General features: G+C 34.1%; 1 protein-coding gene across 2 annotated transcripts; it reads right to left on the minus strand.

The window, feature by feature from the left end:
- Positions 1-4,691: 4,691 nt before the first annotated feature.
- On the minus strand, positions 4,692-10,226 carry LOC104241157 (uric acid degradation bifunctional protein TTL). 2 transcript variants are annotated; one of them, XM_009796072.2, is made up of 6 exons: positions 9,901-10,226; positions 9,714-9,805; positions 7,440-7,497; positions 7,185-7,286; positions 5,939-6,098; positions 4,692-5,332 (listed from the first exon to the last, which is right to left on the minus strand). In XM_009796072.2, exons 1-6 carry the CDS (start codon positions 10,036-10,038, stop codon positions 4,875-4,877), a joined length of 1,008 nt encoding a protein of 335 aa, XP_009794374.1. In that variant the 5' UTR covers positions 10,039-10,226; the 3' UTR covers positions 4,692-4,874. The 2 variants fall into 2 exon arrangements, with proteins under 2 accessions (XP_009794374.1, XP_009794375.1); XM_009796073.2 differs by having other exon boundaries at positions 4,692-5,329; positions 9,901-10,222.
- Positions 10,227-21,608: the final 11,382 nt, after the last annotated feature.

Genomic DNA, 21,608 nt, shown 5'->3' on the forward strand with positions numbered 1-21,608 from the left:
CTGTGTTTTACAGTCCGCGAACATAGAAATTCAGGTAAGGAATTCTGTTAACCTGGGAGAAGGTGTTAGGCATTCCCGAATTCCGTGGTTCTAGCACGGTCACTCAACTGTTATATTTGGCCGATTTACTTGATTTTAATACATGTTTTAACCTATGGTTCAATTTTAACTTTATAACCGCTTTTATTTAATAATTTTAGGAAGATTCAATGTCACACAAAACGCGTTTTGAACCATGTCACATAAATGCACCCACAGTCTGCAACACATTTTATCTAGCGTTGTTGAGATTTGGATTTTGGTCATATAAATGCGCACCCGAGTTTAGAAAGGTAAATTATTAAAATAATGCGCCTAAAGCAACTCCCCACTTCAACTTTGCGAGGGCCATGGAAAATTCGCTAATGGCGCACCTCGAATTCTAATCTCAATAGATAATTGAATTACTCTTTTGAGGACCATAAAATATACGTTTGGCTAATATGGCACACCTCAACTAATTAATGAGCCCAATTAATTGTTATATCCAAAGGTCAACTGGCAGCCCATTTCGTTTCTAACCAAGCGGCTCACTCAAATTTGGAAGGTCTAATACCTTGAAATCCATTTGCACAAGATTTTGGCTTAAATCCTTTTGCTAAAACTATCAGTTAATACCATTGCGTAAATAAATGTTAAAGCCCAAATTTGTTGTTCTTAATTGGCCTTCGCATACTGCCCAACTAACCATTATTCTTGCAAAGCATGACTAATTGGAATTTTAATTAAACAATACCAATCACTCGATCTCCATAGTTAATTAAAGAGAGATAGAAAGCTTAATTAAATCAAACTTAGGCAACCAAAAGACCAAGCACATCAGGAGCAACAGAACATTTACTTGAGAAGAGAAAATGACTAAGCAAAAGGTAATATGGAAACAATAGACAAATAAACTAACTTTTTTAAGAGAACTTCACCCAATCTATTTCCCAATGTTAAAATCAGTATAAAGTCTCTACAGCAATCATATCAATAGAACTTGTTTGGGACTCACGAACCAAGACCGAAGCTCGCTCGAACCTAAACTCGGCGGCGGACTCGAGCTCAAACTTGGAGCTACTGTGTTTGTGCGCTGATTTTGGTTGCTTTTTGCATCAGGTTCTAGCTGAATTTTGGGGCTAACTCTCATGGGTTCTGGGGCTGATCTTTGGAGGCGAACTGCTGCGTTTTTTGCAGCGATTTGGAGCTGAAAATGAAGTGATTTGCTGGGGGTTTTTGGACTGATTTTTCAGCAGATTCACACCAGATTTTTGGTGGTTTCGGAATGGCTTCACGGCTCAGTTTTGGAGCTGTTTCGGACAGAGATTTCAGCTACGTTTTGGAGTTGATTTTAGCTCGAAAGAAGCTAGTTTCAAGGCTGTTTTTATGCCGATTGCAGCAGGTTTGTGCAGCCCTTTACTGAGGAGGATGGCTGCTGCGATTTTGATGGAGATAGAGGGATTCTCATAGTTGTTTGAGCGGCTGTTTTTAGTGGAAAAATTGAGCTCTTTTTGTTGTTTTTTATGGAGTTTTCAAGGCTTATTCATGGAGGAAAAGAGGACTTTTGGTTGTTGTTTGGAGCTGCTCTCATGAGGAAGATCTGTTGTTTTCCTTCAAGAGGAAAAAGAAAGGTTTTTGGGTCCTCCTTTGATAGAAACGGCGGATCTAATATTTTTTAGGTGTGTCACTATTTAGGCATTAGGTACTATTATATAGGGGTAGGGATTAGGTTAGGGATATGGGCCTAGGAATTATGGGCTTAAAAATTATGGGCTAGGTCCAAAATTAGACCTAAAAATGAGTTGCTCGAGCCCAAGTTTTATTCTTTCTCCGCGAACGAGACTAAAATATGACCTCATTTATTAATTAGTCCTACTTAAGTAAAATAGTTGTTAAAATAAGACTGACTGTTAAAATAAACTATTTTTTGGTATTTTTTCAAGATTAAAAATGACTACAAAAATATTAATGAAACTATTTTTTTTGTAATTTTCATTTTCTTGTAATAAAATAAAGTAAAAGAGTCAAATTAATTAAAATAGCTATATTAGGCCTAAATTAAATATTTACATGCTAAAATATAAAAAATATTGGGGAGGGTAAAAAATCACATGTCTACAATATTTGTATCAAATGTGTATCACATGTATATTTATATATACCTGTGTGTGTGATACATGCGTAATATATGTTTGATACATGTGTCGCAGAATAATTTTGAACTCGATTGTAACTACGAATTTTGATACCAAATCAATCTAAATCACCTCAAATCTTTTTCAAATTTTATGTATTGACTCAACTATATGTTTTCAATGAATTTCAACCATACCCATTGAAAAAGGTTAATCTAATATATATATATATATATATATATATATATATATATATATATATATATATATATATATTGTATTTCATCACCTTGTTTGCTACCTCATCCATAAAAAAAAATTTCGTTGCATCTAATGTTATTGATCAAGCTTAAAAATATATATGGAAGAAGATCTTTACGTGTGACTCTTGAAGAGAAAGAATCTTATTTATTTGGGGTTTCAATATTTATATGTGTTTGGCTAATTTTGGAAAGTTTATAATTAATGGCTAAAGGTTGGTATATTAGAACTTATTTAAAACATTTACGTAAAATTCCCAATCGAATATTGTTCCTCAGGGATAAATTGAATTGCCACTTTGTTCTCTATGTAACATTTTTCAAGGCCTTACTAATTCTTAAGACTTTTTTTTCGTCTTTATCTAATTTTCAGAATCTATATGTCAATTTTCAGTAGCGAAAGTTTAGGTTATCCTTGCCTCTTTTTTTTATTTTTTATTTTTATAATTTTATTTGAGGGTCATATTTGTATTTGAGCCAATTATTACGGCACTTCTTTATTTGACATATAGATTATGAGTCCTAATAAATGTACGAAACAAACAAATAAAATACTAGTATATAAGAGTGATTAGTCAAGAATTATATATTATAGTGTTACCCATTCCATAATAGTGTGATTAATCAAGAATTACTTCAATATCCTAAGTTGTTGTATTACATTCTATTTGTAACCAGTGAAAATATCTATTAAGCAATATTGAATTAAACAACACACTAATAAACAAAAGAGTTAAGAGAAGAGTTCTTCGGATTTATTATTTCTCTTCAAATTATGTTATGTCTGCTTTTAGACGTTCAACCAAATCTTTTGTCATAGTTTAACATCTCTTTCTATAAATTGCATGCACTGATCTTCTTAATATATATAAGCTAGTAGTTTGATAGGAGGCCAAAAGCATAAGTGGTACTCTCCAATCTTGTTCCAACATATATATATATATTATGAAGGAAAAAAAAAAAAGCAGACTCGCAAATTATAATACACAATAGTAAAAATCATAACTTCATTAAACCCAAAAACTTAATTTGAATGAACGAAAACACTCAGAACAATTTCTCTCACTCTTCCATAAACAATGTAATAAAAGAAATAAATTAAAAATAAAGTTGACATAATATGAAAAACTAAAAGACTGTCGAAGTATATAGCTTCTCTAATTTCTTCCTCTCTACGCTTTAGACGTTAGCATCACTACTATCCTTTGGCTCAGTATTTTTGGAGGATTTTTTGGTTCTGACTATGTAGATGATCCCCAAGAGCACAAGCAGAAAAACGAGGGCTATAACACCCCAAACGGCTTTATTTGGGGCATGCCAACCATGATTATCCAATATATTTCCGCCATCGTCGTAACTAATATTATTTCCAGGAATATTATTCAAACTAGTTGTTTGAAAAGACATTTTGGATTCGAAGCTAAAGACAAGAATGTAAGAAGAGAAAATTTATAATTGTGGAGATGGTACTTGTACATAGAAGAGGATCCTAGCGACCCCTATTTATAATTTTATAGGTACGTATCTATGTATTAAATAAATTCTTGGAAAGAAACAAAAGAGGAAAAAAAGGTAAGAGGAAGCAGGAAAAGTAAGTAATTTTCCTTATTAATAAAAAAACATCTACCTCTTTGTGGTTCGTAAAAAATATAAAAAGAGAGAGAGAAAGAGTAATTTTCCTTATTCATATATATGTTTGCCTTTTGATTTATGGAAAATTAGTGCAAAGAGACTTTAGAATCAAGAACTAATACCGAACTAGTACTTACTAGCTAGGAAGAAGAGTGGGGGGTTGGGGGGGGGGGGAGGAAACATACATAAAGTGGAAAAGAATTTTTGTTCTGCTGATTGTGATGTATTTTATGATGTTAATGTTTGTAGATGTCAATGCTATTGTTCTTAGCAAATCATTTCATATTTGTCTTGACACCAATGCGTAGAAGTTATGGGTTCAACTAAATTCATAGTTTTAGCTCATATCATGTATTTTTACTCAAAAAATTATTAAATATGTATAAATAATAAATTTTGAACCCATTAAATTAGATGAGATGTGGTAGAATTATAAATCTGAACTCATAAAGTTTAAATCCTGAATCGCCTCTGCCAATGGAGCCTCTGCCAATGGAACTCCAGCCAGCGTGTACTTAAATGAACAAAAATTTGACAGGATGACCCTTCTCCTTTTGATAGTGTCTTAAAGTTGACCTCATAATTTCTTTTTAAAGGTTTTTAAAGAAGATTTGAAGTTATAGTATCTACAATAACTTCTAGCTAATCTGGAAAAGAAACACTTATATTTACAACCATTATGTCAATGTCCAGCTTAATCTGGAAACAGAAACTGAAAGAAATACAATTTCCAGGCAAAGCAAAAGGGTAAGTGATTCATTCATCCAAATACAATACAATATTATTCTCGTGAAAATTTTCAACACTTGCCAACCGCCTTGTTAAACTAGCTACCACGATATGTGGAGAATGAGAATGGAGAGAGCAGCAGAGGAACATGAAAATGATCCCATTTCTGGGACTCTCTGATCTCAAAGACAATAGAGACATAGGGAAAAAATCCATCAGGAATATACTCACCCGTGTTGAAACTTATCCGGTATATTCCTGGGGTCAAAGCTTCAACCATATTCATCAACTGACCACTTCGACCATCTTTGTCCGTAGCTGAAGACCCTAGTACTTTCCACCCACCAATATTAGCTTTGCCAAATTGTGGTCTTGTTTGGTTGTCTTTCCACATCTCTAGTTGTACTTCAATGCCACCCGCTGGACATCCACGACTAGTATCCAGAATATGGGTTGTGATGGGCGGGCGAGTTCTCTTTGGAATATGAGCTGGTTTTGCTCCAGCATCTCCAGTTGCAGCAGTCAAATGTGCTCCAATAATGTTCACACGATCTTCTACAATTCAAGGTTCAATGAAAAATGTAATATATGGAGATGCTATTTTTCAGATGTAATAAACATTCATCGACCTTTATACTAGTTATCATCATTGCATACTTGAAATTAGAGTGTCTCATGACACCAGAAAATTGAGTAATTGAGAAGATCAGGCGAAGATTTTTTGCAGATGGCATTTTTCCTAACTCCAGGAAACAAGGAGATAACTGATTGCTATTCATAGATCAGACCATAGAGTAGATTTGAAGTCCTTCAACAGGGATGTTGATAAGATCCATCCATTTAACAGCACCTTAGGATGGCATACCCTTAAAAGTGAAGGCTGAGGTTACACGAGGAAAGGCTTACGGTGAATACCTAGGCACCCAAAGACGATGAAGGGCATAGTAATCGATGAATGCTTCGGGGGGTTGAGATATATTGTGCTCACTTCATTTATGGAACTGTTGAAAAGACTTTTATGCAACTATGTGAAGCAGAAATCCTCATAGTGGGAGAATGAGGAGCAACTTCGAAACATTTGATATTAAGATATGAATTACATAAATACAATAAAACAATAAAGCTAATAAATGTTTAACAGAAATAAAAGGATGGAATCACCTTCTGCTTTTCTGACAATATTAGTTGTAGCCAAGGGTTTAATTGTTGGTGCAGTATCTGCTTTCTCTGAGAAAAGTTTGGCAAGGCGTAATTCAGTTATTTTCATTTGCTCCTGGGCTGCAATCTCAAATTCAATTATTGGTCTGTTCTGGTACCGTATCTACAAGAGGTAAAGTTGAAAGAGAATATGTATCAGTAGTTAAATGACAGAACAGATAACAAGTTTGTTTCACCATGGCCCTCAGTAGATAAAGTAACACAAATAGTCTGTTGTTCAGAAAAACGGCCTACATGGTCTACTTCCTGATATTTAAAAATCTCTAGGACCTTGATTGAAGGCCATCAGAGAATATGGCTCTTATGCAGTTAGAAAAAGCGAGGGACGAAAGACACCCTCGTGGTAAAATAACATTCTTCCATTGGCAGAAAAATGGACAATGTAATAGCTTCGTCTAATGAATACAAATCCCTCCAATGAAATTCAGGAAATGGTTGGACTATACTTATTTGTTCACGTATATTCTCAAAAAGATTGTTGAATGGACCAATAGACTGCTTAAAAGCTGAACTGTCATAAAATTCCAGTGAGAGTATCCTAATGAACAGAGATATGATAAGGAGCAATATCCATTTCACTATGGATGGCTAGGAGGAGCTTTACACAAGACAGGTTTAGCACATGGTAAAAGTTAACATGTGCCAAGAGAGCTGCAGAAAGGAGTATGAAGAAATGTTAAAGTATTTGTGATGTATTACATTCACACGCATAACCTTTATAAGTTCTATCAGAATTAGATAATGGGAATTTGTTCTGGTCCGCTACTATCTTCTCCTACAGCTCATGACTGACCTCAAACGATCACCCTTTTTATGATGCAAGAGGATGGAGGTCAGACTCGGCATTCTCACATCAATCATAGTTATTTTATGTATCTCAATGCACTTTGAGCCAACAAAGGGATCAAACTCTGGTGATTTCCTTAAAATGTTGTAAGGATATCAACTTTGGCACAAGAAAGAAATTCAGGATGAAAGTCTGTCTTGACATCAGGGGGAGTGGAACAGAATTTCTACGCCTTCATCACTGAAGAATTGCTTTAAATATTAGATGGAATTTTTTGAACTCAAATGATTCATGTTCTAAAGCTAAAAGCTTTGCTCCAAAATCTATAAGATACACTTGATTATAATTGAGGTTACTATAAAATATATGCAATCTTTCTATCTTCAAATTAAGAGACTTTACCTTCAATTCTGCAAGTATCTCAGGGGTACTTCTCCCTGAAGCACATATCAAGAAGACAAATCCAAACTTCTCCCTATAGCGAGCATTCCACTCAAACAGTTCCTGCAATATCAATTATGAAGCAAACTCTCAACTTTTTTTGCACAAAATAAAAAGTTAACCTACTTGGCCCAATCAACAATAGAAAAGGGTAACCACACTATTTTGCATTTGATTCATAGATTTCTATAGGCGTATATCTTTATATCAAAACACCTGTAATGTAGAATCAGTAGCAGTGGCCAGAGCTGTTGACTGCTCTCCCTTACTCCACCTGTAAAAGGAGACACTGAACTTTACCTTCCAGTCTGACAAGGTATTAGCATATAGCTTGAGAAGATGAAATAATAAAATTTGTAGTTCTACGGATGGGAGGGTGGGGATGGGGAAGCCACAGGACAGAACAACAGCGGTAAAGCAGTTCTCTCAAAGCACATCCATCGTAGCAATTTGGCTGGTTGTGAATGTTAGGCCTCTAAGGCCAACATATAGCTCAGTGTCCCATAATTACAAACATTAAAATGGATGAACGGTCATACAAAATTAGATAAGATAAAAAACGATCGTATCTGACAATAGATACACATATAGAAGATTTTCCCAAAAGAAGCAAGCAATTAGCATTATTTATGCAATACCATTTAATTTCGAGAAGTTAAGTTCTCGTTATACATAGCTTCAAATGCAAATGTAAAAATGCTAAAGTCAATTTTCAGAATTTAGATATTCTAGAATTTCTTAACTAATATCTTAGATACTACTACATTTGAACAGAATAAAATCTATATATCCATTGATGAGTATTGGCATTTATCTTTTTTCCTGTATTTTTGCCCTTTATCAAATATTTTCCATTTATATTCTCTATTATGTATATATTAAAAAAATAAAAAAATCAAGAGTCTTGTTCTTCCAAGAAGAGTGAAACGCTTGCAACCAATTAATACAAATAACGGTTACATCAGTGAATTGGGGCTAATTAATACGCCACTTTTTCTCATTAAAACTAATCACAGGTTCATTGGCTGAAATGGAGAAAGATATGGAGCCTTTCTTTCAATCTTCTAGCAAATTAAGATTGTATGTGATGTATTTCCCATATCTTTTTATCACTGTAAGAAAAGACTTAAGCCGTCAGTAGATTTTAGTTCTTCAGATGAGATCTTCTTTTGTATTTTTGTATTCAACTTAATTAAGTTCTGTCAGCATTATATTTGTATAACTTGCTGGTATTTTATTTTAGTTCTTCTGTATGAGATTATTGGTCTCGTATCCTTCGTTAGTGATCATAATATATGGGTTGTAGTGCCTTACATGGATGGAGGTCCTTTTATCCATGATGCTCATCCTGATGGTTTTGAAGAAACAGTTATTGCAATAATTTTCTTTGAAGTACTAAGGGTTTATAATATCTTCATCATTATGGACGCATTCGTCGCGATCTTAAAGTAAGTTCGAGCCTTAGTTAAATCCATTACAAGTTTTTTTTTTTGTTACATATGCTGGCGAGGTTACATATGCTTTAATTATATTAAAAGAAAAGTCTGTAACTTTGTTACTTTGGAAACACTACATTTGGAAGAGAGTTGGATTAGTACTTGGGCTATTTGATATAGACTAATAGAAGGATTAGTACTTGGGCTATTTGATATAGACTAATAGAAACATTCTCCATTTGATCCCTTAGTCAAAGCCAATATAATGTCACATATAGTCTTCTTCAGTTACTCAAAATGTTAGCACATCTTCCCCTTTCATATAATAAACAAAAACACCAATATATCTAGATAGAATAGAGGGCAATTCGTCGAAGCCAATACGAGTGAGGAATCGATTTCATGCAAGAATTCTATTCGATTTATTGTTTTTTCTTTTTCTTTTTATTTTTAAGTGAATTGAACTTCTTTGCTGTATTCTTTTACATTATACCGTTTTGTCTTCTTTTTGTTCTTTTTTGATAATTTGAATAAATTTTTCTTGACATCTGACAATTTTTCTGAAATAAATTGGTAGAGAGAAATAAGCAAAAAAGGATTATCAAAAAAGGATTATCAAAAAAGGAAAATGTAAAAGACGAAAAAAAGGTGTAGTTTCACCTATATAGATTATTAAAAATTCTATAATATTAAAATCGATTACAACTTGAAATCTAATAAATTCAAACTAAAATATTTCTGATATTTGGATATTATGAGAAGATTAATTAAGTTTTGTATAGTTTTGTAACCGCGCGAAGGCGCGGATAAATTCACTAGTAAATAAATAAAACTTTTTAAATGCAGCATGACCACTTTAGCAGGGATCATGATCGCAATTTACTTTCTAGCCGAGTAAGCATCAAGATTTAATAAACTGTTACAAGACAAAATTAAAAATAAGAGATTGTGGGCGTACGAAATTCATTTCCCAAAATCAACTTAGCCTAACATTGAACAATCTTCAGATAAAGAAACAAAAAAGGCAAACTTTTAGGGAAACAGAGGACTGTACTGGGCAAAAGTAGGGCTTTGGTGATTCTTGGAAGGGCTTTGACCAATTTGTGGATGAGCAGAAAAAGCTTCAAGCCACCCATTTACATCAACCTGACCAAGTTACCAATCAATTAACAGCTGTATATATATAAGATAAAATAAAATTGGACAGAGGTGAAATGGGTATATATATAAAAAAAAAAAACCTTGTTGAACCAGATATGTCTAGCAGCACGAATGGCATCTTGGAGAGTGGAAAAGGGGGCAGCTGCTACCATCTCCTTTCCGAATTTGGTGCTCCCACAGCATGCCAAGAATTCTTTTTCATCAAACACTGATCCCATTTTTTATTTTATTTTTGCAATTTCTTCAGATTAATCGTAACAGAGAATAGCTTCAAATTGGATGTGGAGTTTGCCGTGAGATGGATTTGCAGGGAATGAGGGGCGTTGAATTTTGGCAAGATTCTGCCAAGTAGTGAAGCTAGAGCTGGTGAAGAAATGGAATTTCTGATTTTATTATAAAACCAATTATTCTTCCTTTTTTACACACTTAAAAAGATAAAGGAAAAAGCAATAGAGGGCAAAAATAAGAACAGGTTTAAAAAAAAGTGGTATTAAAAAATATAGCTCAAAGTAATAATATAAAACAAAGAAGATAAGTAATAAAATAAAATAAGAAGAGATAACTTTTTTATTTCATCGGTGTGTTCCATATCACGTTTCATACCTCGATTTATATTATTATATAGAAGGTTACAAAATGATTGTCTTAAACATGACATTAACTATTGAGATTATGGGGGAGATTACGGGGAGGGGTTATGGAGGTGTAGTAATTACAATCATAATAGTGATGACTCATGAGTAGTGGGAGGTTATTTACATCATGGGTGAAAGTAGTGGACATACATATTTACTAATAGTTTTACAACACTTCCCCTTGGATGTCCATAGATAATATGCCTCGTGAAAACCTTACTAAGAAAAAATCCTATGGAAAAAAATCTTACTAAAGGAAAAATAGTACACATATTTGTAATACGCTTTATTTGTTGCCTCGTTGAAAACCTTACCAGTAAAACTCAGTGAGACAAAGCCTAGGCTAACACTCTGTTTGGATCATTGTATTGTATCGTATTGTATTGTATCGTTTTATGAATATAATGTTTGGATAGATTGTATTGTTTGTTGTTATTAAATAATATTTTACTGTTTGGTTTGACTGTATCGTATTGTACTGTAACTGATAAGTTTACTAAAATAACCTCAATTGTTTAAATATTAAATTTATCGAAAATTATGCATAAAAATAATTTTAAAAAATAAAACAGAAGAAGGCAAAACACCTTAAGAAAGTAGAACAAAGGAGCGAGACAGAAGAAGGCAAAACAAAGGAGCATAACTAATTAGAATTGAGATAAAAACAAATTAGGAGAAAAGATCAAACAGAAGGTGGCAAAACACCTTTAATGTTGGCGGCAAAAGTTTTGAAAAAAAAATAAAGTAGGTTATAGGTTGGAGATTTGGAGTTAAAATAAAAAAAAATAAAAGATAAAATAGAATTATGGAGTAATAAGTTAGGGCATAATTGGAAAGAAAAATAGGAAACAATCCCACCACACTAAATTGCTTGTTTAAAAAAGGGGGACTTTTTATTGTTCTGGAATAATAGATTTAACAATACAATACAACCAATTTTAATGAAACAATTAAAATAAACATTGTTTCGGGATAACAATACAATGTGATACAATGGGGACAACCATCCAAACAAGCAGTAAGGAAAAAAGAATACATCGCGTATCTTACTCCCCTCATGAAAACATCACTTTATTTCTCGAAAACGGCACATTCCAATCTTCTATATCAACTTCTCAAATGTTAAAGTTGGTAATGCCTTAGTGAACGGATGAGCCAAATTTTCACATGAATGAATCTGCTGAACATTAATTTCACCATTTTGTTGAAGATCATGTGTGAAAAAGAACTTTGGTGAAATGTACTTTATTTTGTCTCATTTGATGTATCCTCCTTTCAGTTGAGCAATGCAAGCAACATTGTCTTCATATAGTGTCGTTGGATTATCTTTTTTCATAAGTAAATCATACATTTCCTGAATATGTTGAGTCATTGATCTCAACCAAACATATTCTCGACTAGCTTCATGAATGATTATTATTTCAACATGATTTGAAGATATGGCAATGATTGTTTGTTTTATTGAACACCATGATATAGTTGTACCTCCATATGTAAACAAATAACCCATTTGAGATCGGGTTTTATATGGATCAGACAAATAACCTGCATTGGCATAGCCAATCATTTCTTACTTGAATTCATTAGAATAAAGCAATTATATATCTATAGTTCCCCGAAAATATCTAAATATATGTTTAGCACTATTCCAATATCTTCTTATTGGGGAGGAGCTGAATGTTTCTAATAAGCTTACTGCAAAAGTAATATCTGGTTGGGTATTTTTGGCAAGATACATTAGTGCCTCAATTGCACTAAGAGGTTTTTTATATTGTGGTTGGTTGAAGAGCTCTCAATTGACTGTGCCTATTTAGTGTGTATTACTCGGGAGAGAGTGCATATTTAGGTAGTTGTTAAACAACATCACTCCCGATGTATGTGAGTAATCAATAGCCAAAGGTTTAAAGGTGGGATTAGGGATGACGAAACCTTGGGTGCGATCTAATTGAGTTGTAATTAAAACCAGCTATCGTAACTCGGGAGAGTATGTCTAGTAAATTGTCGTAATTACTCGGGAGAGAATTACAACACGCAGAGCGCTCATGATCGGTATAGAATACTTAGGCGAAATTTATAGAAAACGTAGCGGGAAGGATTCCAACAATTGGAAAAATCATAACTCTAGATCTCCTTAATCTTTTCTCCAACCTGTAGTATCTGTAGTTGTTAATCTACTAATTTAATTATTTAGTTAATTAGATATAAGAATCTTAATATCTATAAGTTAGGAATTGTTCAAGCTTGTCTTCTTAGTGATAGTGAACAGTTGTAGCTAGGCCTTAGTTCTCTGTGGGATTCGACTCCGAACTTGTAAACTGGATTATATTTGCAATGACCGCTTAATCCTTTTTATAAGGCATAGTTGGGCGTGATCTAATTTTGGCGTCATTACCGGGGAACTAACAGTGTAGTTGTAGGTGTGCATATTGCTAGGTTTCAAGTTGAACTTTTATTTTATTTTTTTGTAATTGATTTTTTTAATTTTTTTATTTTAGTTTTATTTGAGAAACATGGCATCATGGAATTATGAGAATTTTGCTGTTGGTAATTCTACTTTTAATCCTCCTTATGCATATTGTGAAGGAAACCACCCAGGACAAAATTATCAAAATATTCCCGAGAGCGAGTTTTATGCACCAACTCAATCTTATACGTGGAATGTGTGTGATATGTGTGGTGGTCAAGATGATCACTTTCACGGTTGTGCTTATATTTCTTACCTTCCCCCAACCCCTTACTTTGATGGTTCTTCTTTTTCTGGTGAAGTTAATAGGAACAAAGAACTCAGGGAAGCTAACCTAAAGAAGATCGAAGATATGTTAAAGTGCACTTTGGAATAACATAGTAAATTACAACTGCAGATAGAAAGGCAGGAGGAAATTATTAACAACTTGAAAGTTCACATGAGTCAATTGGTTGAAGATTTAATGCTCAATAAGCCAATATTGGGAATAGTATCAGAGAAGAGCGTGAATTAGATACAGAAATTAAGGAGCTAGAGGAGAAGGCCAGAGTAAAACACCAACAATCAATCGAACTAGATTTTGAGGATGTCGGTGTTGCAGAAGAGATACTAGAGTCAACCAAGGATATTGAGGATACATATTTAGTTGACTCTATTGTCATTAATGTTTAGAATGTAGACAGTCCCAATGTTCATGTAGTTGAGCGCATTGGTCCACACTCCAAGCATTTTTCCACATTGTGTTTGGATGAGGATATGGAAATAGAGTCGTCCGAGCCACTTGAGGAGTCAAGGAATGAGGAACAAGGTGCCTACATTCTGGAATGCTTCTTGCCAGAAAGTCGGGAATACACATCTCATCTAAAGGCCAAGAAGTGCAGAATACTACATTATTTTATGGGGTCAGTCAGATTCGTTCAACCACCCCATGAGCATGATCATAGGGCAGAATCAAAACTTGGGGTCAAATTCATAAGTTCGAAGTGGAGGCAAAAAGTGATTTGTGTCGTGCCGCGACATTAAATCAAACACTTGTTGGGAGGCAACCCAGCTTTACTGCTTTCTTTTATTTATTTTTTTAATTTTTTTAATTATATTATTTTTGTAGTGTCACTTTTTTATTTTCTGGGAGCATGGAAAGCAAAGCTATTGAAAGGATGCAATAGCAAACCAGATAGTAGGAACTAAGTGTGAGGTACCCGCACGAAGGACCAAGCCCGAGAGAAGTTTGAGTACCCCATGAGCTGCTAGTGCTTCGGCCTTTGGCCTACCAGGAAGTTTCTTTTACCCTCTTATTAGTATGGTGTGCATTGGGGACAATGCACAATTTTAAGTGTGGGGTGAGGAGCTTGTCTGGGTGACTTTCTATGCTATTTTAGTTATGTTAGTTTAATTGAATATTATTTTATTTTTTAGAAAAACGAAAAAAAAAGATTGGACTTTTCCCGACGATGGATATCCTAGACAATTTTCTTGAGGGATTTAAGTCTAAAGAAAAAAAAATTCTTTGTAGGTAGTGTAATAATTCTCCCTTGGTTTTTCTTTGTGTCGCAGTTCTTTTCCAAGAGTTTTATTTGAACCAGGTGTAGTTAGGCTTTTTTTTGGGGAGTAGGAGCCATTGTGTTGTGTTTTGAATTGAAGCAATATCTCTTGACTTTGTTATGCCTTGAGAATAGTGAGTCCTTTGGTTGTGACGCTTAGGCTCAGTTTTTAACTTTTGTATAAGTACCTTAAATTATATGTTCTTAACTTTGCTCAACTGTTTTGACTAGAGTGTCTTGATGATCCAATCTTGAGTGAGTCATGTGTCATATGTGTGTGAGGTTTATTATATTCTGTGCATTGCATTTGATGTCTAGAACTTACCCCGTGTGTTTGCAAAGCGAAATAGTAGTTTTGTTCAGTCTTGGAAGTGACATAGGCATTTTTTTATTGAGCCATATATGTATTTTACCCGTCTAATTGTTATGTATCGTAGTTAACCCCTTTGAGCCTATAATCCTGTTTCTTTGGCAACTACATTACAAGCATTACCCATTTGTTTGAATTAACCATCTTTTTGAACCTTTTCACCTCTCATGAGCCCTTGAATTGTTATGAACTTTATAAAAATTAAAGTGTGGGGTGGTTGGTTTGACTTTTGAGCGGAACTAATGAAATAAGGAGAAATGTGCACTGATTTGAAAGAGCAAGAGCCACTTGAATTGAAAAAAAAAATAGTGGTATTGGAAGTATGGGGTAATATACATTGATGTGAAGATGGAGTTTTGGTTTGACATAAGTGGGGTTTTAAATGTTAAAATGTATGTATTAAAATGCTTAGGGGGTGTAGTCACTCTTATATCTAAATGTATCATACTTATCCCTCAGCCTACATTACAACCAAATAAAGTCCTACTTGATCCTAGACTGAATGAGCTCGATTAGTGGAGTAGTACACTACGGGCAAGCCTATGGTGCATATTTTGTGGCATATGAAAGTGAGAGTGAGTGAATTATTTCTGAGAGTGAGTGAATTCTTTCCATGTTGAGTTCCTTAGTATTCTTAAATTTTATTGTGTAGAACTACTCTCTTTTGTTGTGTGAGGGCACTTGATTCATGAAGAAAAAGTAATGTCAGTGACCTCTAGGTTAGGGTAAGTGGGTACTTGTGAATCAAATCTTGAGGTGAAGATGTTACGCTTTTGTGTAGAGGCTATTTTAAATATTCTTGGTGTGATGAGTTAGGAGAATTGTTTAAAAAGGTCGTGTCTATATAAAGTGTAACTTGATTGCTTGAGGACGAGCAATGGTTTAAGTGTGGGGTGTTGATGATAGGCTATAAGTACGTATTTTAGTCGCTTATTACACTCTAATTTACTGCACTTTAATTGAGTTTGAATTTTAATCGCTAGTGTCTTGCACTAATTGTGTGTTCTATGCCTTGCAGGAAGTGATCCTGAGCTCAAGAGTTAAATTGGAGCTAAATTGATCAATCCGGAACTTTGAAGTCTGAGTAAAAGCCCAATACATTAAGTCGGGATTGTGTTCGGAGGTCGTGTACCAAGTCTGGATGTTAAAAGAGGACGAAATAAGTTCACTCTGAGGAAATTGCACTGCCGCGCTGCATGGGACGCTGCAAGGCGCGGCGCAGCATTACAAAAGTGGGCCTGGCAAGAAAAGTGAGAAGCTGCTGATAAAGGCCATTAGCGCGCCGCATAGTGCGGCACAACAGTACAAATTTTATAGAGTGAGTGTCCTATTTCGCGCGGGAGAAGGTATTTTCATCTAGGCCCGACCCTACTTGGTATAAATACATGTAAAAATGCTATTTTGAGGGAGGTTGGATAGATTTGAGACACATATTCGATCTAAGAAGGCAGAGACACAATAGGCGCAAGGCGGGGAATTCTTCTACGAGTTTTTTCTCCCTCTTCCTATGTTTCATTGTTGGTTATGACTTTTAGTATTGTAGTTTTACATACTATTATGAATAGCTAATTTGTTATCTAGAGTTTTGATAGAACCTTTTGTAGAATAAATTCTTGTTATATTTTTATATAATTGAGTTGTAGTTTTTCTCTATTTGTTCAACTACGTTTATATTGTGGTTGGTTGAAGAGCTCTCAATTGACTGTGCATATTTAGTGTGTATTACTCGGGAGAGAGTGCATATTTAGATAGTTGTTGAACAACATCACTCCCGACGTATGTGATGAATCAATAACCAAAGGGTTTAAAGGTGGGATTAGGGATAACAAAACCTTGGGTGCGATCTAAGTGAGCTGTAATTAAGCCAGCTAGCGTAATTCAGGAGAGTATGTCTAGTAAATTATCGTAATTACTCGGGAGATAATTACAACATGCAGCGCGCTCATGATCGGTATAGAATACTTAGGCGAAATTTATAGAAAACATAGTGGGAAGGATTCCGACAATTGGGGAAATTATAACTCTAGACCTTCTTAATCTTTTCTCCAACCCATAGTATTTTTAGTTGTTAATATACTAATTTAATTATTTAGTTAATTAGATATAAGAATATGAATATCTATAAGTTAGTAATTGTTCAAGCTTGTCTTCTTGGTGATAGTGAACAGCTGTAGCTAGGCCTTAGTTCTCTGTGGGATTCAACTCCGGACTTATTAACCGGATTATATTTGCAACGACCGCTTAGTCCTTTTTATAAGGCATAGTTGGGCGTGATCACATATAATCAATGACATGCCTTCGCAAAAACCCTTATGCCACCAGTCGTTCTATTTATCTTATGACTTTACCTTTCTCATTTCGTTTTCGCATAAAAACTCATTTGTACCCCACTAGCTTGACATCTTCATGCATTCGGACTATTGGTCCGAAAATTTTATGTTTTTCGAGTGCGGCCAATTCCACTTGAATTGCATTTTTCTATTTTGGCCAGTCATTTCTCTATCTACATTCATTGATAAATTTTGATTCAAGATCATTTTGTTCCATTACTTCAATTGCAACATTATATGCAAAACTGTTGTCAACAATAGCGTTATTTCGGTTCCACCTTTTTTTCGTAGAGACATACTTATTGAGATCTCTTCATTTTCATCATTTTCAGGTACTAGAAACCTCTTGTGAGGTCTTATCAATTGTTATATCTTTATGATCCTCTTGAGCAATTGCCTTCACGTTATGATCAACTTGATCATTGCTCATTTTTTTTCCGGGGATTCTTATCCTGCATTACTTCAACTGTAACATTACTTCATATGCTCCTCTTGAGCAATTGCCTCCACGTTATGATCAACTTGATCATTTTCTCCTTGGGGGGGGGGGGGTCTTATCCTGCATTACTTCATTGGCTTAAGATCCTCATATTGTTGCATTACTTCAACTGCAACATTGCAAAACTGTTATCAACAACAACATTATTTCGGTTCTACCTTTTTTTTCCGTAGAGACATAACTTATTGGGATCTCTTAATTTTCATCATTTTCAGGTACTAGAATCTCCTATGAGGTCTTATCAATTGTTATGTCTTTATGCTCCTTTTGAGCAATTGCCTCTATGTTATGATCAACTTGATCATTTGCTCCGTTTCTTTTTCGGGAATTCTAATCATTGTAACTTATTAGTCTACCACATTTAAGGCGTGGTCTATACTCATTTACATTATCATAATGTTCAACTGGGACATCAACTCGAATTGGAGCATTTACAGCTGGAATATGCAATTTAGTAACCCGTGGAAAGTTAGTAAATGCATCTGCAATTGATTTGCAATTTTTTGCATATAAATGATCTTTTGAACTTCTTGTTCACATTGATTTATACGAGGATCCAAATGAAATAGAGATAATACATTACAATCTAAGATAATACATTACAATCTATCTCTTTTACCAGCTACTTATTTTCTCTCCCTAATGTTGGAAAAACTGATTTATCAAAATGACAATCAGCAAATATGGTTGTAAACAAATCTCCTGTCATAGGCTCCAGATATTTAATAATAGAAGGAGATTCATAACCAACATATACTCCCAACCTTCTTTTGGAACTCATCTTTATGTCTTGTGCTGAAGCAATTGGAACATATACCGCACACCCAAAAATTCTTAGATGGAAAATATTTGGCTTCTGACCAAAGCCAATTAATTGTAATGGGGAGACTTCATGATAACTGGTTGGCCTTATGCGCACAAGTGTTATTGCATGCAAAACAGCATGTCCCCACACTGAAAGAGAAAGTTTTGTCCTTATTAACAATGGTCTAGCTATTAATTAGAGGTGTTTAATCAACGATTCTGCTAGACCATTTTGAGTATGAACATGAGCAACTGGATGCTCAACTTTTATTCCAGTGGCCATACAATAATCAGTAAAGGCCTAAGATGTAAATTCACCAGCATTATCAAGACGAATTATCTTAATTGCATAATGTTTAAATTGTGCTCTTAACCTTATTATTTGGGCCAATAATCTCGTAAATGTCATATTACGAGTTGACAATAAGCACACATGTGACCATCTTGTAGATGCGTTTATCAAGACTATAAAATACTTGAATGGTCCACATGAAGGGTGTATAAGCCCACATATATCACCATGTATACATTCTAGAAATGCAGGGAAGTCAATCCCAACTTTAGCTGCTGATGGTTTAATAACCAATTTTCCTTGAGAATAAGCAGCACAAGAGAATTCCTTAAATTGAAGAATCTTCTTGTTTTGTGTGCCCATTTGAATTCTCTATTATTCTGCGCATCATGTTAGAACCAGGATGGCCCAACCGGTCATGCCAAATGATAAAATTATTAGAAGTAGTAAATCTTTTGTTTAGTATGGCATGTTATTCAACCACACCAATATTTGTGTGGTACAACCCAGAAGAAAATGGGGGTAATTTTTCATGCACATATTTTTTCCCCGCTTTTATTGTAGTAATATAAAAGTATTCAACATTACTTTGTTAGAGGTCTCAACATGGTAGCTATTTATGCGAATAACTTTGAAACTCAATAAGCTTCTTTGAGACTTACTACAATACAATGCATTATTAATAGTCAATATCGTTCCTCCATGTAGTAATAAGACCGCTCTTCCAGAGCCTTCAACTAATTTTGTACTACCAGATATTGCATTAACATATGCCTTTTTCATAACCAAATAAGAGAAAAATTTCTTTTCTCTTAATATTGTGTGAGTTGTAGCACTATCCAAAAGGCATAATCTTCATTACTCATCTTAGATTCAATAGAAGACTGGAAAATTTTATTTTCTTCATAAAAAATAAAACTACACCATGAGAAATACGAAAAAACTAACGACACCAACAATAACATAAGACAACTTAAGTACTACTTGAAAAACAATAACTTTAGAACGAGACGGAAAAATACTGAAAATAGAAATAACAACGTATCTGTATTCTCCAATAAAATGATCAAACTTTAGTTTTGATCCCCAAATAAGTCTTCAACTTCCAAATGAGTAAGATCATCCAGGCCTTCAAAATCATCATCATTCAAAGCAAGATTTGCCTCGACATTATCATCATTTTTGTTCGAAGGCCCTGCCTCAAAATTATTTTTAAAGGTCAAGTGAGAATCCACTGGGGCATTAGCAGAATATGCTCCAACATTATTTGCCTTTCTTTTGATGGAGTTTTGATAAAGCCTAACAAAATGCTCAGGTGCACGACATTCAATTTTTCAGTGACCTTTCATGCCACATCGGTAACAATTACCACTTTTGCCTCTAGAAGGATTATTTTGAGAACCCATAGTATTTTCTTGTTTGCCATGAACATCATGATAATGATTATTATATCGTCTTTTTCCATTGCCATTCTCACAAACATTCATATGACTATGATAATTATTCTATCTTTTTCTAGACTTATCACATCTCGCTACCATATTCGCTGCAGGAATCGAAGTTGACCCTGTGAGACGGGCTTTATAATTTTTCATCAAAAGGGTATTATGTTGCTCAGCCACCATAAATTATGAGATCAATTCAGAATACTTTTTAAAACCCCTTTTACGGTATTGCTGCTGTAATACCATATTTGAGGCATGAAAAATCGTAAGAGTCTTTTCTAACAAATCCTCATCATTCATAACATCACCACATAATTTTAATTGGGAAGTTATTCGAAATACAGCAGAGGTATGCTCACTTATGGTCTTAAAATCTTGCAACTGTAAGAGCATTCACTCATATTGGGCCATTGGCAATACCATAGCCTTAAGGTGATTATACATTTCCATCAGGCCTATCCACAATTCAAGTGGATCTTTCACTGTCAAATATTCAACCTTCAAACCTTCATCCAAATGATGACGAAGGAAAATCATGGCGTTCGCTTTGTCCTGGCTTGATGCCTCATTAACTTGAGTAATAGTGTCACCAAGACCTTTAGCGGCTAAGTGAATCTCAGCATCGAGAACCCATGATAGATAATTCTTTCCAGAAATATCAAGTGCCACAAACTCAAGATTTGATAAATTCGACATAGTAAAAACTATAAAAGAAAATAAATGAATTAGAAATAGTAAAAAGAAATAAACGAAGATATTTTCAAAAATGATCAATCTGATCATAATCTCATAAAAATAATAACATCAGTTGACCATTTAATCATCATAAAAATATACGTTAGTTATGCCACAATAATAAAATATAAATATTAGCGTTATATGAACTTATAAGATTACGTGGTCTTACTTGTACATGCATATACAAGTGGTAATAATTCTTCAAAATAAACAAAAATATAGTTTTTTTCCCAAAGCCATTAGTCGTAAGGAAAGAATGCAAAGATATGATAAGAAAAAAATAGGAAGTCATTTGATAGACTATTAAAATAGTAAGAAAAAATATTTCTAACCAATCTGATAAACATGTGAACTATTTGCATTAAACATACAATAGATAACTGTATGTGTCCAGGTACGATTTAGTATTATGTTTATAAACATATTTGGGCATTAAGAATGCACTCAGTATCATTGTCATCTTTCCCTTTTACGAGACAATACACAATGCTAATTGAGTAAATAGATTCCACATAAAAGAAATGCGTACCAACAATTTGATAATTTAAACAATAGGTTGTAGATATATGCCTTGCAAGTGGAATTCAATTTTGAAGTTAGAGACTTCGTGCTGATAACGTATTAAGAAATATAGTTCAAAGTAACAATTTAAAACAAGAAGACAAGTAAT

The sequence above is a fragment of the Nicotiana sylvestris genome, chromosome 1 (genome assembly GCF_000393655.2).
Source record: "Nicotiana sylvestris chromosome 1, ASM39365v2, whole genome shotgun sequence".
In the NCBI taxonomy this organism is placed as follows: Eukaryota; Viridiplantae; Streptophyta; class Magnoliopsida; order Solanales; family Solanaceae; genus Nicotiana; species Nicotiana sylvestris.

Excerpts from the sequence above, each read along its gene's own strand:
- LOC104241157 (XM_009796072.2), bottom strand. The coding sequence starts at position 10,038 with ATGGGATCAGTGTTTGATGAAAAAGAATTCTTGGCATGCTGTGGGAGC. Across the intron at positions 9,806-9,900 it reads GACATATCTGGTTCAACAAG|GTTGATGTAAATGGGTGGCT; the intron begins GTTTTTTTTTTT and ends TAACTTGGTCAG. Across the intron at positions 7,287-7,439 it reads CTACTGATTCTACATTACAG|GAACTGTTTGAGTGGAATGC; the intron begins GTGTTTTGATAT and ends TTGATATTGCAG.